The following is a 16489-nucleotide window of genomic DNA, read 5'->3' on the forward strand; positions in this document are numbered from 1 at the left end:
AGAGAATCAGTGCAGTTGTTAAGTGAATCATGTGGTCATTAAGCCAGTCTGGCCTTCTCCATTGACTTTGCTTATAAGAAGCCAGCTGGGAAGATTGCAAATGGTGATCACATGACCCCAGAGCACTGCAACCATCATAAATATGCCTGCTGACAAGCCCCCGAATTTTGACCACAAGATGATGGGAATGTTATGACAGACATATGAGGAACAGTTGTCACTTTGTTCAGTGCCACAATAACTTCCAATGGCCACTAAACAAATGGTTGTAAGTTGAGAAGTACCGTATTTTTGGAGTATAAGACGCACCAAGATTTTGAAGAGGCAAATTTTAAAAAAAGGTTTTGCATTCTGCAGACCTCCCAAAAATGGCCTTTTATTTGCCAAAACAGGCCCATTTTCTTCAAAAAAAAAAAGGGCATGAATAGCCTTTAAGAGGCTTGTAAAGTGCTCCTGTGGACTGGAGAGTGCAAAAATGAGCAAAAAACGGCCCATTTTTCACTCACTTCTGCCGTCCCCAGGCCCCAGGAGCATTCTGGAAGCCTTCTAAAGGCTATATACGGCCATTTTGTTGAAGGGAGCAGGGTTTCGAGAGGCAAAAAATGCTGTATTCAGTGTATGACACACCCAGATTTTCAGCCTCTTTTTTGAGGGAAAAAGGTGTGTCTTATACTCTGAAAAATACGGTACCTAGAAGATTATAATAATTTTCACCACCTAACTTTATCTACATGTCTATGGAGATTCTCAGTCATCCGGGTCATGGTTGTCCTAAAGGTGCTTTTTCAGGACTTTCTGGTTTTTCTTTGAAGACGTTTCACTTCTCATCCCAGAAGCTTCTTCAGCTCTGGCTGGATGGTGGGAAATGGAAGGATTTATACTCCTAGGAAGGCCTGCCTTGTATAAAGAGTGTAAATCCTTCCCACCACCCAGCCAGAGCTGAAGTGAAAGGGCTAGGGCTAGGGCTAGGGTTAGGGTTAGGGTTAGGGAAAAACCAAAAAGTCTAGTTCCCTTTTGAAAAAGCAGCTTTGGGACTTTACCTACCGCATAGCAGCAGTAGGCCACATAAGCAGACAAGTCAGTTTACAAATCTGTAACAGCTGTCTAAATCAAAGATACTGATTGGTATTTCTCTGGAAGGCTGTTTTTCCGCTACTGCTACTTGGAGCAGCCATCAGTGGGTGTATCAAAACATATTGCAGAGGCCTGGCAGGTTTAAGAAAGTAAGACTGAGAGAATATTTTGAAGACACTGCTTAGCGGATAAACAGCCAATGGACACAGCATTTCCTTCTTAAAGACTATGGCCCAGTAGATTGTTCATATAATCAAAGATTATGATACAGATCTCTCCCAGTAGATTGTTCATATAATTCATATATTCCTTAAAGAAAGGGACAAACAGAATAAAAATTTGCGCAATTTGGTTCCGTCTCAAATTGCCTAAGAAAACCCTTAGGAATATAGTTGCTGGAATATGATGCAGAGCCAGCATGCAGTTGTCAAGGGGGAACATTAGATTGCCAAGGCCTTATGTTGCCTACGAAAACAGTGCTTTCCACATTTTTAGAGGCCACACAATACAAACCTGCACATCATTGGTTGAGAAGTCAATGCCGGTGAGACACACTTACCATGTTTCCCCAAATATAAGACAGGGTCTTATTTTCCCCCCTCCGAAAGAAGGGCCTTATTTTTGGGAAGGTCTTATTATTATTTTTGAAGTGCTAGAGGCAGCTAGCATGGTCACCTCATGGCTGCTGCTATGTTGCAATATTTGGGGGAGGGCTTATTTTGTGTGGTGTGTGTGATTCATATATATGTATGTATGTGTATGTATACACACACACACACACCAGAAAACACCGTTTCACCCACCGAGGCTTCCTTCCTCCCTCCCCGCCCCCCCCCCCCAAACCCTTACAATCCAGGCCTTCAACACAAATCTCACTAGCACTTAACAAAACGGGGAGGGGCTACGGTCGGCCTCAAGGGCTGAGCAAGCTCCCAGCTCCGGGGCTTTTCCAAGGCAGCAGCACCTCGATAGAGCTAAGGATAGAGAGAGTTCTAGCCGGCGTCACGGGGGAGGCCACCGACCTCCCAACCAAAGAAAGAAGGAAACCTCGTCTCGGGGGCGACTCCGTCATTCGCCAGCCCATCTCCGCCCCCAGCTTTGAAGACGGAGGAGTGCAAGACCCGGGCGACGTGCTGCTACTACTACTAGAGGTCAGGAAAGGCGGCTAGGAAGGCCCGCCAAAAGGCAATCTTCCCCCTTCCGGAGAAGTCGAGCGAGCCTTCACAGTCCCCTGCCCGCAGCGAGGCAACCCACCGGCGGGCGACATTCCAGGGGATTCCGCGGCTCGGCCGGCCCCCAACCTCTTATTCTCCTTTCCTACTCACCGCGCTGAGCTTCTGCTTCGCCCAGAGAGGCAGCCGGTTAAAACGACAGCCGAAAGAGGAGGAGCAGGAAGCGGACCTCCTGCCAGCAGGATACCTTCCCTTGCCGCCCGGCAGGGTGATGTCCCGTCCCCGTTTCGCACACCCACAGCTGCGGTCCGGCTGGAGCTCGCTGCTTGGCCGAACGGCGCTTAAACAGCTACTAGGCGCGTAAGGGTCAGGGGCTATTTGCCCTTCAATTCCCAAGTATTGGAGGATCCGATCGAGGTCTCCGCTGGTTCTAGCAGAAATCCGATCTCCGGGCGCAATGCGTCGTCCCAACTTTCATGCCCAAACGGGCTTCCGAAGAAGAGAAAAGGCGCCTTTAATCTGTGGGTGGCATCGCAGCCACCTCCACGTTTTGCAGATGGAAAAAAAACCCACCCCCGGACTGATTTTTTTAATGCATAAGTTTGATTTTGTTTCATGATTTTCCACGGCCCTGCCTCCCCCCCCCCCTTCCTTGGCAATACCCAAGAGAAATGTAGGAAGCTGATCTGCAGGTCACGTTGTCTGTCTATCTGTCTCAGGAAGTGCAAGCTCCCCTCTCCTTCCCACCCACCTCATAGAGCAGAGAGTGTGACAGGTGAAAATAGGGGAGACCAACTTTTCTTTTTATCTCTCTCTTTTCCTTTCCATCCTGCTTGTAAAGAAGGAAATAAGCCTTTGATATCTGCCAGCATCCCTCTTCAAGTGTTAACAAAACTATACATGTAGGAAAGCGCTGAATTTAAGAGCTATCCTGGGTTAAATTGTATGCCTGTCTAATTTATTGTCATTTGATACAGTGGCCAGTCAGATGCTCTAAAAAGCCCAAAGTTCATCATTTGTGATTGGCATTCAGGTACTGCCTCTGACCCTGGAAGAACCCGCATCATGACTAGGTGCCATTGATAATCGTATCTTAAATGAATATATTTCCATTTTAAAACTGGTATAGAAAAAGGTTACCATATGGCCAAGTTGACAGCCAGCAACTAGAGAACCAGTTTGTATGCCTACTTAGATTTATCATGCTTCCCATTTAGAAATATTTAAAGCAAAGTTAAAAAAATAAAATTAGTGTTATGTTTATTTTAAAGGTGCTTCTTGTTTGTACAAGTTCACCAATTTAGATTCTATTGTAAATATTTTATTTCTGTAAACAATTTTGTTAAAATCAGGTTGCAAATGTTTCAATGTAACAATATTTATGTAAATCACAGTGCAGTGGCTTAAATATCGAATGAATAAATGGAAACCATGCAAAATCTCATGGAACCGTAGCACCAAATTGATTTTCTTGATGGCAAATAATTGCCTAAGACATATAATTTTAATGTCCATGGAAAAATCATGCACATATCAAGGAAAATATGGGCAGACTAGAATCTGGCAGATGCAAGAAGTCACTTGATGGATCAGGCTAACAGTTTTTTAAACAATGCCTTTCATATCAGTGGACACTTAATTCTAGTAGCTACAGTACTTACCTTGTTCTACTCAAAAGCTAATTGTAATGACTTGGCCACAAACACAATTTCTTAATAAGAAAGTCAGGCAAAATGTCCCAGAATAACAATATGTTCACTTGCAAAATGGGTGAATGACATCATTGTCATATTTTGGTACTATATCTGGTTTCCAGTGAAAACATATTCTTTTGGAGCAAGAACAATGGCAAATTACAGCATAAAATTCTTAATTATCTATGTTTGCTTTAAATATGATGTGTTCCATTTCATTCACTGTTGCACAAGAAGTTATGAAATGCTTTACTGTTACTAAATAATTATCACGAGATGACTAGTTTTAAACAGTAATACATCTTGCATATAGAAATCTAAAGTAAACAAATGTAAATGACATAGACAGCTGTGAAAATACTTTCATAGTATTATGTATGTATGTATGTATGTATGTATGTATGTATACATACATACATACATACATACATACATACATACGTCCATCCATCCGCACAGGGAGGGAGGGATGAAAGGTGGGTGCAACGGTGTTTAAAAATGGTCACGATCACTTGATAAAGAAACTACAGAGCAATATGAATTAATTCCCGCTTTATTATGAAAATTGATCTTTCGCAGAGGTGTCAAACTCACGTCATGTCAGGTGATGATTGTGACTTTTTCCCCCCCTTTGCTAAACTGGGAGTGGGCGTGGCCAGTGACACATCCGGCCCATGGGCTATGAATTTGATATCCCTGTGCTAGATCAATGCAATTGAAATATTTTTCTAGAAAAACCCTTGTTAATGCTATTGCACAAAGGTCAGTCTGGATCTCACTGGTAGTAGTAGATACATGGGTGCCCAAATATTGAAATATTCCTTAAACCAGTCAAGAGGTACTAACTGAATCTTAACCTACTAATATATTTATAAAGCTTAATGAAATTTGAAATCTTTGACTAGTTAAGGTTTGTTAAATAGTGTTATGAATACAGATTGTATGAATGTGGGTGATATTTTCCCTAGGTATAGCAGGAATTTTGCAGTATCCAAACCTTTCCATAAAAGCTTATGATCACAGTTCAGTTAATAAAAGTAAACTCTAGATTATATAGTGTAATACTAATACTAAAGATAATACTATTGATTTTTTCAGAGCTTTATTTAGGTCAGCTAGTATTTATTTTCTATAGACAATATATCAAATTACATGGAATGCTTTCTTAAATATACTTAGCAGAAAACAAAGGATCTTTACTAATTCCTGGACATGGGAGGGATGTGTGTGCATTGCAAGATGTCTGGAATCACACAGATCCAAAAAAAGCCACATTATAGCCTCTTGTGAAATCAGCCTTTGATTCCTGTATTGGATTGTTTTCCAAATCATATTCATTTTCCAGTTGAAATATTGTTGGGAGAAATGTCCTTCTGGGTTCAGCTCCAAGTGGGGAAAAAGACACTGGAAACATGGAGGCTGTTTGGAAAGATGGTTTAATGGTGGACAGGACCACATGGCTTGAGGTCCTGGGAAAAAAGGTGATCACATGCTTCAAGGTATTGAGTGAAGAAGAAGAGAGGAAGAAGGGGCTTGCTGGGTTTTTTATACTCTGTTCGGCCCACCTCACTGTTTCCTGTTTCTGTGTAAGAATTGTATTCTGATTGGTTGTCAGACTCCCATGTGCCATGCAGGGCAGGCTGTGTTTTGAGTCCCAAGCTTGGTTGAGTTTCAAAATGCCATGTGGTGAGTTTCTGTAGAAAACTAATCCTATCTTTGTTATGCAGAGTAAACTAGCTCAGGGCCCCTAATAGCCCATTGAAAAAGTTGGGGCTATTAAGAGTGAGTCTCTCTCCTGCCTAAAAACATGTTTCTCCATTTCTTATCCGGGGAAATATAATATTCTGCCTTTTCAATATTTTCTAGGATATTTCATTCTTCTAGGAGAGGGATGGGTGCTAACTTCCTACAGTATCTTATCAGATTTTGGCAGAGACTTTGAGTATTCTGTGTCCTTGTATCCATTTCCTGGTCACCTGAACTGTTGCAACCCAGATTAGGTAGCTGTTATACCAACTAAACTACAGTATATACAGGTGAAACTCAAAAAATTAGAATATTGTGCAAAAGTTCATTTATTTCAGTAATGCAACTTAAAAGGTGAAACTAATATATGAGATAGACTCATTATATGCAAAGCAAGATAGTTCAAGCTGTGATTTGTCATAATTGTGATGATTATGACTTACAGCTCATGAAAACCCCAAATCCACCATCTCAGAAAATTAGAATATTACATGCAATCAATAAAACAACGATTGTACATAGAACAATATCAGACATCTGAAAAGTATAAGCATGCATATGTTCTCAGTACTTGGTTTGGGCCCCTTTTGCAGCAAGTATTGCCTCAATGTGGAGTGGCATGGAAGCTATCAGCCTGTGGCACTGCTGAGGTGTTATGGAAGACCAGGATGCTTCAATAGCGGCCTTCAACTCTTCTGCATTGTTCGGTCTCATGCCTCTCATCTTCCTCTTGGCAATGCCCCATAGCTTCTCTATGGGGTTCAAGTCAGGTGAGTTTGCTAGCCAATCAAGCACAGTAATACAACAGTCATTGAACCAGGTTTTGGTGCTTTTGGCAGTGTGGGCAACTGGAAAATGAAGCCAGCACCCCCATAAATATCGTCTGCAGAAGGAAGCATGAAGTGTTCCAAAATCTCCTGGTAGACGGCTGCGTTGATTCTGGTCTTAATGAAGCACAGTGGTCCAAAGTCCTGTTGCTCAGTGGTCCAAAGTCCTATTTTCTGATGAGAGCAACTTTTGCCAAAAGCACCAAAAACTGGCTCAATGACCGTGGGATTACTGTGCTTGATTGCCCTCTCCATTCTTCCTCCATACTCTGGGTCCTTGATTTCCAAATGAGATGCAAAAGTTGCTCTCATTCAATTAGCATTTCTTGCTCACACTGAGATGCAGCTTCATGGGAAAGCGAAACCAAGGAGACAGGCAAATCGGTGGCCTACTATATTCGGGAAGCCCAGCCCAAGTGGGCGGTGGCCTTGTAGGCAAGAGAGCGCGGCAGCAGTAGGAACCATGCAGGGATGTTGCAGACGGCTGGGTCAATTCACTTTTGGTTTAATTACGCAGCCGGCTGCAAGTAGGCTAAGCGGCTGCGGTGGACGAAAGATAAGCCAGCTGACATGGAGCCACCGTGAAAGCGTCCTGCATAGATTTGAATCGGCGGCTGGCATCGTTCGCATTTACCCTTCAGGCTGTAAGATCTCCGGCAAGGTTAGGAGAATCGGAGTGTAGGAGGGCGTTCCCTTGTTTCCTGGATTACTAAATTCATTGCTAAGTGATGGACAAACGCTTTAACTTGTTTGTACCCGCTTCCTGGAAAAAAAAATACTGAACTTTTAAAAGAATGCAATTGCTTTAGTACCGTAGCAACTTCATCAGTGTAAAGTAGACAGAACGAGCATATTTAAGACTGAGGCCCCGTGTAGTTTCCAGTGGCGTGTTCACTGGAGTCCGGTTCAAATTCCAATTTTACCTTCGTGGGTTTGGCAGTTTCCCTGCTGTTTTTCAGCCTGACTTCCTCATTTGTAAAATTTCTTCCTCTTTTTTTCACTAGCGGTCTTATGGAGATAGATTGTTGTATAAAACACAGGTTATTTAATTTAGCTTCTCAAATAGTATAAGTCTGAGAAAGGGGTCATAAAAGTAGGTATTCTTTGTTTTATTAAAAAAAAAGTCAAAATAATTTTCTAAGAGAATGGGAATGTTTATGACTCCACTACGTTCTGACGTAGAAGATACTTTTGAGTATTACACAAGAACTGCAGTAATACACAGAAACAAGTACTATAACCTAATATTCATATTATGCTAAGTAAGCCATGAATTGTTGTATAATACAAAAGTTAATGTATTTAGCTCCCCAAATGGTATAAGTCTGACAAAATGGTCTGACAAAGCAGTCATAAAAATTGGTATTCTTTGTTTTATAAAAAAAAGTCAAAGACTTTTCTAAGAGAATTGGAATGATTTCCTCTGGTTTATGACTCCACTATGTTCCCATAGTTTGCTAAAGCAAAAACCACGGTTTACAATAAACAAAGATTAAGCCAAAATCAAACCAAATTGATTAAAATAGAATAGGAACCAGTCTGTCTTATTCAACCAACATGTGGTTTGATACTTTAGTTTCATGGATTAAGCCGACACAGTTTTTCTATTGTAAAACATATCCTAAGTTGTTGCCTTTGAGCAGAGTAAAGGAATAATATATGAAATTCATGTGATCTGGAAAACTCCTCTGGGGTAAATATACAGACAGCGTGTCTGGACTCTGCTTGTCCATTTAAGTGCTTGGTCAATTCATTGATTATCTAGCTGGTGTTGTTGCCCAGCAGCACTTAGAAGCAAATTAGTGCTTTGATTAATCATGTCAGAATCTGTAATATTATTGTTAACTTTTTTCTTTTCTTATTTTATAGTTCCAAAAACCAGGAGACAAATTGTTTGCCACTTTTCCACAGCTGAGGATCACAATGTCTCCTATCAACAGCTCAAAGATTTGTTGAAATCAAAGGCCATCCGGCTTATTGATGTTAGAGAAAAATGGGAAATTGCAGAGCATGGAAAAATTCCTGGCTCAATCCATATTCCATGTAAGTTGCTGCTGGGTGATTTACAGCAGGGGAAAAACAAAAGTCCAGTTCATTGTATATAAGGGGGGAAAACATGAAATTATTTTATGTGCAGTACTTTCTGGACTTGGATTTGTGCAGCAGGCCAACTGTTATCATCCAGAGAAGTCAAGGAGGTAAAACAAAATGGGCAACAAAACATACATCACTACACAGGTCCTGTCACTTGCGTACTTGTGTCCAGCATTGGGATACAAATAGAAAAGGGCAAGATTTGCATTGTGATGTAATTCTGTGTGTGTGTGTGTGCACGCGCACGTGCGCATGCCATTGTGGCACATGGGATCCCTATTTAGTGACTCAATTTTATGCTTAGCATGAAAATGGCACTCCCGCCAATGGATCATCATAAAAAGACCAATTAAATCAATGGAGATTGTTTATTTTTTACAGTGGGGGAAGTTTTGAAAGCTTTACAAATGGACTCAGAACATTTCAAAGAGAAATACGATCAAGATATGCCTTCTAAATCAGATCATGTAATGTTTTCCTGTCTTGCTGGAGTGAGAAGTAAACAGGCTATAGCTGTTGCAAAATCATTGGGTTTTAGCAGGTAAGCATAAAGCAATTAGGAAAGGTGTATATATATATATAAATAAATTGGTGTAGTTTTATTGAAAATGAGCTGTTTCTAATTTGATTTCTAAATATTATGGACTTAAAAGGAGAAATACAAGTCATGGGGAAAGTGTTTATTCTTAAGTATTTTGCTCCTAAAATGCAATGGATAGGATTGATCCAATAAATAGCAGCTAACAGTTTCTGAATAACTCATCTCACCACCCTCACCACCCTCCAAGCCTTCCGCATAGCCCTTAAAAGCTGGCTGTTCCGACAGGCCTGGGGCTAAAGACTTGCAACCCCACTCGAATGGTATGACTGTTGTGCTTTTTAACGGTGTATGGTTTTTCATGTTTGTAACTTGTCTGTTCTCCCTTCCCTTGAATTGTGAGCCGCCCTGAGTCCCCTCAGGGAAAAGGGCGGCATACAAATAAAGTAAAAATCTAAATCTAAATCTAAATCTGAAAATCTAAAACTAAGAAAAAATGTACTATGGATGTTCTAAATCAATTAAGAGATCAATTTTTCCCCAACAAACACTAACTTGCATTCAAAACATTTGATTCTACAGAAATTTTCTTATTCCTGCCCCCCCACCCCAAAATATGATTGTAGAAGGAAAAACAGTGCCATCATGTACCGTGTTTCGCCAAAAATAAGACAGGGTCTTATTTTCTTTTGAACCCCCTCCATCAGAAATAAACACTAGGCCTTATTTTAAAGGTGCAGGAGGCAGCGAATATGATCACCTCAGGGCTGCTGCTGTGTTACAATATTTTCAGTGAGGGCTTATTTTCAGGGAAGGCTTATTGTAGTGCATGCATTCAAAAGCCCAATTGGGCTAATTATCCAGGGGTCTTATTTTCGGGAAAACAGGGTATTTTATTCAGGACAAAGGTAATTCAGTATTTAAAACCTTGTGGCAAGACTCACATTTGCATCACTTTTATTTTCTATTATAGGCTTCCCCTTTTCCAGTTGGGTTTAAGATATTTTAAGGAATATTAATCCATTTTTAAATTGAAATACACTGCTTCTATATTATTCTTACCCCACAATTAAAAGAGGGTGTCATTATTCAGCTTTTTACTTAGCCAATTTAAAAAAAAGAACAAACTTAGAAGTACTATGAGAAAATGGTTGTACCCTGTGAAATTCTACGTTTGGATTAAAGTATTCTAAGCCAAAATCTATTTAAAAATCCTAGCATAAATATCCAAAATAGAATAGAGTGACCAAGTACTAAGAATATCTCATTTAAAAACAAGTAAAGAAGCATTTTATTCTACATCCTTATATTTGCTATTATTCAAAATTACTTTATTATGTGGCTGATTTCCAAAAGCATTTAACTAGTATGATTCAAACTTTCTCACTACTTTATCTCTACTAAACATTGTTTACGTTTTGAGGAAGAGTAATTATGCATGGGTTTTTTTGTTCCCTTACATGGTATAAAATAAAATTATTATGCCAGAATGTTTCTCCCACATCTCTAGTCACCTTACTCTTAAGAAGATAATGTTCCTGAAAGTGGTTTGTGCAATAAGAAGTGTTACAGAAGCTGTCTTGTGTGCTTTCAGAGTTCAGCATTTTCCTGGTGGCTACAAGGAATGGCTGGAGCATGAATCTTCAAAGAAGAAATGATATCTAGAATACACAAACTAGGTATTCTGAAAATGAAGAGAGGGTGATAGCTAATTCTATTTAATAAAGTGCATCAAGATATAAAAGGCATCTAGGCGTATTAAGACATGGCTATTTTGCCAACAAAGAAAAAAGCTGAGATACGCTTCAAATGTTTGGCCTGGTTAACATGGAAATTTTTGTTTACATTTTAAAAAGTAATTGAAATAGATTTAAGAAATAGACAATTGATCATTGCAATACATTTAGTAATAAATAATATTTAAGTAATATAAAGTGGAATTAAATTGTAGCTATTTATTAATCAAAATTTATATAGCTGCCCATCACATGAGAAACTATGAGTATCTTTGGAAATGAAACAAAAATGTACTATAAAAATGTTAAGCCCTTGGGAAAATGGCATTAAAATGTTTAGCCAGGTAATAGAAAGGACCTGTATTTTTTTTCAACTTCATATTCAGGAATTAAGCCTTAGTCCCTCTTGTTGTTCTTGACTTTCAACTATCTCTAAATATTAAATATTTGCAGAAATATTATGAAGAAATTTTATTTTTGTATATGCAGAGGGAAATGATTAGAGACATATGTATTGTATCTGTGATAAGGCTTCCATATGCAACTTTTAAATTAGGGACACAATCTATTTCTACATGAACAACTTCTGGAAAATTGCTGAAAGATTATATAACATGAAAACTTTGGATTTCCAGTACAATGCGCTATATGCTGAATGGTATGAGGACCATTCTAATCCCATGTTAAGATAATGAAACTGGTAAAATTTTGTTAACTCATTCGAAGTTGGCTCTCCCAACTTCTGGTGTATGTTTCTCTTCTCATAGCCAAAGACAAAAAAGGCAAACACATTACTTGTAACTTGTGATAAGGCACTCCAGAGAAATATTTTAATTTTTTAATAATTTTAAAAAATGCATTATGTGTACTTGTACTGATGCAGTACTTGTAAGAATTACTGCTTATGGTTCTGAAATAAAATAGTCAATGTTAATTTCCAGTGTTTTATTCCTATGCAGTTAGTCTATATTAGAAATAAAGTTAAAATCCTTAAGTTAACAAAGTAATTTCCAAAGCACAACAAATGTGGTGTCTCAACCAATTCTGTTAGTAAATGTGTGGGAAAACATGACCAGCCTCAACAAAATTGGCCAAACTAAAAAGGGAACATGAAAAAGCTAAAAAAAATAAAAAATCCTCACAATTGTTTTTGTAACTCAGTATCCAAACACACTGTAAAAAAATAACTTCCAACACTTAAGTGCAAAGAGCCCAAGCGTTTGCATACAAAAACACTTTGGTTATCCTTAATTCAGTGACATATCAAGTACCGTATTTTTCGGAGTATAAGACGCACCAAGATTTTGAAGAGGCAAATTAAAAAAAGTTTTTGCACTCTGCAGACCTCCCTAAAACGGCCCATTTTTCATGAAAACAGGCCCCTTTTTTTGGTCAAAGGAAGGGCATGCATAGCCTTTAGGAGGCTTGTAGAGTGCTCTTGGGGACTGGTGGGGTCAAAAATGAGCAAAAAGCGGGCCATTTTCATCAAAAAAAATGACATGCATAGCCTTTAGGAGGCTTATATAGTGCTCTTGGGGCTGGAGGGGCAAAAACGAGCAAAAACTGCCTATTTTTCCCTCATTTTTGCTCTCCATGGCCCCCAGGAGCACTCTGAAAGCCTCCTAAAGGCTATGCACAGCCATTTTTGCAAAGGGTGTGGATTTTTCAGAGGCCAAAAATGCTGTATTCAGTTTATAAGACGCATCCAGATTTTCACCCATTTTTTGAGGGAAAAAGGTGCATCTTATACTCTGAAAAATACGTTCGAGGCAGGCACTGCTGCTTGTAGATCAAGTTTTAGAACAAGCACCATCAAGCACCGCTTGACCGGGAATGGCCCATTGGGCGAGGAGGGGTGGGGATCCCTTCCACTTGGATTAACGGTTCCTCATGGTGGTGCCCGAGTGGCAGAAAGGAAGCCCAAAAATACAACCTGGCCAGGCTGCCTCCTTGAAAAAACGGGCTTGTTCACAGCCCTCTTCACAACCCTTAGTCTCGGTGCAAAAGCAGGTGCCAGGCTCCCAGCTACCATTTCTGGTTGCTGCATGACAGATCCAGGCAGATGGGAGGTGTGGGTGGAGGAAGAGAAGAGGAACAGTCCTCTCCACAAAGGCTTTTCTAAGGGCGCTAGATTGGGAAATTAAAAACCTGGAATTGGATACAATCAAGCTCCTTTGATCGCTTCGCTTCCCTCCCAAAACGCTGTTACTGTGATCTCTGCCACCGGAAACAGCCAGAGAAGGGGCAGGTAAAGTGGGTTCTGCAGAGATTGCTGTAACAGCATTTTTGGGTGGCTAAAGCCTTTGAATCAAGCATGACTGTACCCCATTCCAGGTTTTTAACTTCCCAATTTAGCTTCCAGAGAAATCTAGCTTCTCTGAGACACCTCTCATTTGGAGGAAGAGGAGGAGGAGGAGGGCAGCATATACAAAAGCCTCTGAGTAACTGGGAAAGAAAGCCGCGGCTTTGAACCATGTGATCACTTTTCTCTAGGATCTCAAGCCATGTGGTTCTGTCCACCTTTAAACCATCTTTCCAAGCAGCCTCCATGTTTCCAGTGTCTTTTTCCCCACTTGGAGCTGAATCCAGAAGAACATTTCTCCCAACAATATTTTAACTGGAAAATGAATATGACTTGGAAAACAATCCAATACAGGAACCAAAGGCTGACTTCACAAGAGATCATAATGTGGCTTCTTTGGATTTGTGTGATTCCATACATCTTGCAATGCACAGACAGCCCTCAGCTGCAAGAATTAGTAAAGATCCTTTGTTTTCTGCTAAGTGTATTTAAGAACAATGTTCCCTCTAATTTTTTTTCAGTGTGAGCGGAAAAGTATAGTGTTTGAGCGGCACATTTTCATGCCTGAGCACCTGAATTTTTTTCACAGATGTCACCCAAGACCATTCTAGTTTAAACTTCCAGCTGCACTTTTTCTTCGTAACAACATTTACTCCAGCTTTACGTTTTGACATCATCACTGACTGATGATGTACCTATAGGGTTAGGGTTTATCAATTATTACAATTATCTTTTCAAATTCATTTTGGATTAAATAAAAAAGAGCTTTGAAATGAATATATAAATGGCACTTAATACCACTAATATTAAAATAGTAAATATTTTATATGCTTCATTTTAATGAATTTCCCTTGATATACTTCATTTTAATGAGTTAACATTCAATTGCAAAAGTTGTCTATACACTGTATGCTTCTGTTAATGTATTATATGCAATTTGCTATTTTAAATGAGTAAAATTATTAAAATCACCATAATTTAAGTCTCATTCACATCTAAGAGTTTTCTTCCATCGTTAATTTGTAAACTCAAGGATTTATTGCCTGCATGTTCAACAATGCTTGTTGATAGTTTAAAAATTTGTGGGAATTTGCTCCTTTCTGTACAGAGGGTTTCAGTAACCTACTACTACTGCAAAACTGCATACTACTTGCAAATATAGATTGTTAAAATGGCTCCACCATAACCAAATAAGAGAAAAAAACACCTTCCTTTTGTTTATAAAGTAGTGATTTTAGTTTGCTCTATGGAAGTCACTATTTTAAACTGACAGATAGGAAGTTTAATTAGATTAAAAGCAAAAATATTCTCAATGACTTTGAAAATCCCAATGAGTTATCAAATATAGGTACTCCTTCGTTACAACGTGGGACTGGAATTTTTATTACTCAGCAATGTGGTCACAAAGAAAGCATTCCATGTAATTTGACATATTGTCTATGGAGAATAAATACTAGCTGACCTAAATAAAGCTCTGAAAATATCAATAGTATTATCTTTAGTATTAGTAATACACTATATAATCTAGAGTTTACTTTTATAAACTGAATTGTGATCATAAGCTTTTATGGAAAGGTTTGGATACTGCAGAATTCCTGCTATACCTAGGGAAAATATCACCCACATTCATACAATCTGTATTCGTAACACTATTTAACAAACCTTAACTAGTCAAAGATTTCAAATTTCATTAAGCTTTATAAATATATTAGGTTAATATATGTTTTAATATAACAATCAGAAGTGGGTTACGTAACCCACTTCTGATTGTTACATTAAAACATTTGCAACTTAATTTTAACAAAATTGTTTACAGAAATAAAATATTTACAGTAGAATCTAAATTGATGAACTTGTACAAACAAGAAGCGCATTTAAAATAAACATATTATTGAATGGGGTGTAATTATAGCTGGTCAATTATATAAAAGCCATGATCAATGCTTTATTCCAAGATCTGGCATTTACTGGTGGCCTCCCATCAGAGTATTAATCAGTCCAGACATTGCTCTGAGCTCAGTGCTGCCATTTGTTGAGACTAAATAGCAGTAAAAAAGGACACAGTGTTCATTCTGCCAAGGGAGTCCAAAAACCCATTTCGTGGTTATGTGGCTAACATGCTTATATGGCAAATCAGGCTGAAAAACAGCAGGGAAACTGCCAAACCCAGTAAGGTAAAATTAGAATTTGAACCGGACTCAAGAGGACACGCCACTGGAAACTACACGGGGCCTCAGTCTTAAATATGTTCGTTTTGTCCACTTTACACTGATGAAGTTGCTACGTTACTAAAGCAATTGCATTCTTTTAAGAGCTCAGTATTTTTTTCCAGGAAGCACCCAAGTTAAAGCGTTTGTCCATCACTTAGCAATGAATTTAGTAATCCAGGAAACAAGGGAACGCCCTCCTACAATCCGATTCTCCCAACCCTGCCCGAGCTCTTACAGCCTGAAGGGTAAATGCGAACGATGCCAGCCGCCGATTCAAATCTATGCAGGACGCTCTCACGGTGGCTCCATGTCAGCTGGCTTATCTTTCGTCCACCGCAGCCGCTTAGCCTACTTGCAGCCGGCTGCGTAATTAAACCAAAAGTGAATTGACCCAGCCGTCTGCAATTTCCCTGCATGGTTCCTACTGCTGCCGAGCTCTCTTGCCTAGCTTACAAGGCCACCGCCCACTTGGGCGGGGCTTTCTGAATTTAGTAGGCGAGGCCCCCTGGTTCCCCTTTCCCAAGAAGGTGCGTCTCAGCTAGAGCAAGAAATGCTAATTGAAAAAAAACAGGTTTACTTGCAAGAGGTAAGATTATTCCTCTAACTGGAACCCAATTCTCATCCAAAAAGCGTATTGTTGCAGGGCGAATGACAGTAATCCTGTTTCAGAAGGTTGAAGGGTGCTCTGGACAGTTTTTTAAAAAAAGAAATTAAACCGAATGTGATTTGCTGCATGGTTTGTAAAACATGATATATACTGTAGTTTAGTTGGTATGACAGCTATCAAATCTGGGTTGCAACAGTTCAGGTGACCAGGAAATGGAAACAAGGCACGGAATACTGAAGCTCTCTGCCAAAATCTGATAAGATACTTTAATTGGAAAATGAATATGACTTGGAAAACAATCCAATACGGGAACCAAAGGCTGACTTCACAAGAAGCCATAATGTGGCTTCTTTGGATTTGTGTGATTCCAGACATCGTGCAATGCAATCCACCTCCCCCAGGAATTAATAGAGATCCTTTGTTTTTTGCTAAGTATATTTAAGAAAGCATTCCATGTATTTTGACATATTGCCTATGGAGAATAAATAC

General features: G+C 39.3%; 2 protein-coding genes across 2 annotated transcripts in view; one reads left to right on the forward strand and one right to left on the reverse strand.

Annotated features, from left to right (window-relative positions):
• Positions 1 to 3498, reverse strand: part of USP45 (ubiquitin specific peptidase 45) — a 55627-nt gene extending 52129 nt beyond the window's left edge. The window contains exon 1 of the mRNA XM_032216175.1: positions 2400 to 3498. The gene's annotated coding sequence lies outside the window, so the exon portion shown is untranslated. The remainder of the gene's footprint in view (positions 1 to 2399) is intronic.
• Positions 3499 to 6947: 3449 nt separating this feature from the next.
• On the forward strand, positions 6948 to 11815 carry LOC116506936 (thiosulfate sulfurtransferase/rhodanese-like domain-containing protein 3). Its single transcript, XM_032214827.1, has 4 exons — positions 6948 to 7157; positions 8383 to 8556; positions 8989 to 9148; positions 10740 to 11815. The coding sequence occupies exons 1-4, from the start codon at positions 6977 to 6979 to the stop codon at positions 10801 to 10803; spliced, it is 579 nt and encodes a 192-aa protein (XP_032070718.1). The 5' UTR covers positions 6948 to 6976; the 3' UTR covers positions 10804 to 11815.
• Positions 11816 to 16489: the final 4674 nt, after the last annotated feature.

Source organism: Thamnophis elegans, chromosome 4 (assembly GCF_009769535.1).
Source record: "Thamnophis elegans isolate rThaEle1 chromosome 4, rThaEle1.pri, whole genome shotgun sequence".
Taxonomy (NCBI): Eukaryota; Metazoa; Chordata; class Lepidosauria; order Squamata; family Colubridae; genus Thamnophis; species Thamnophis elegans.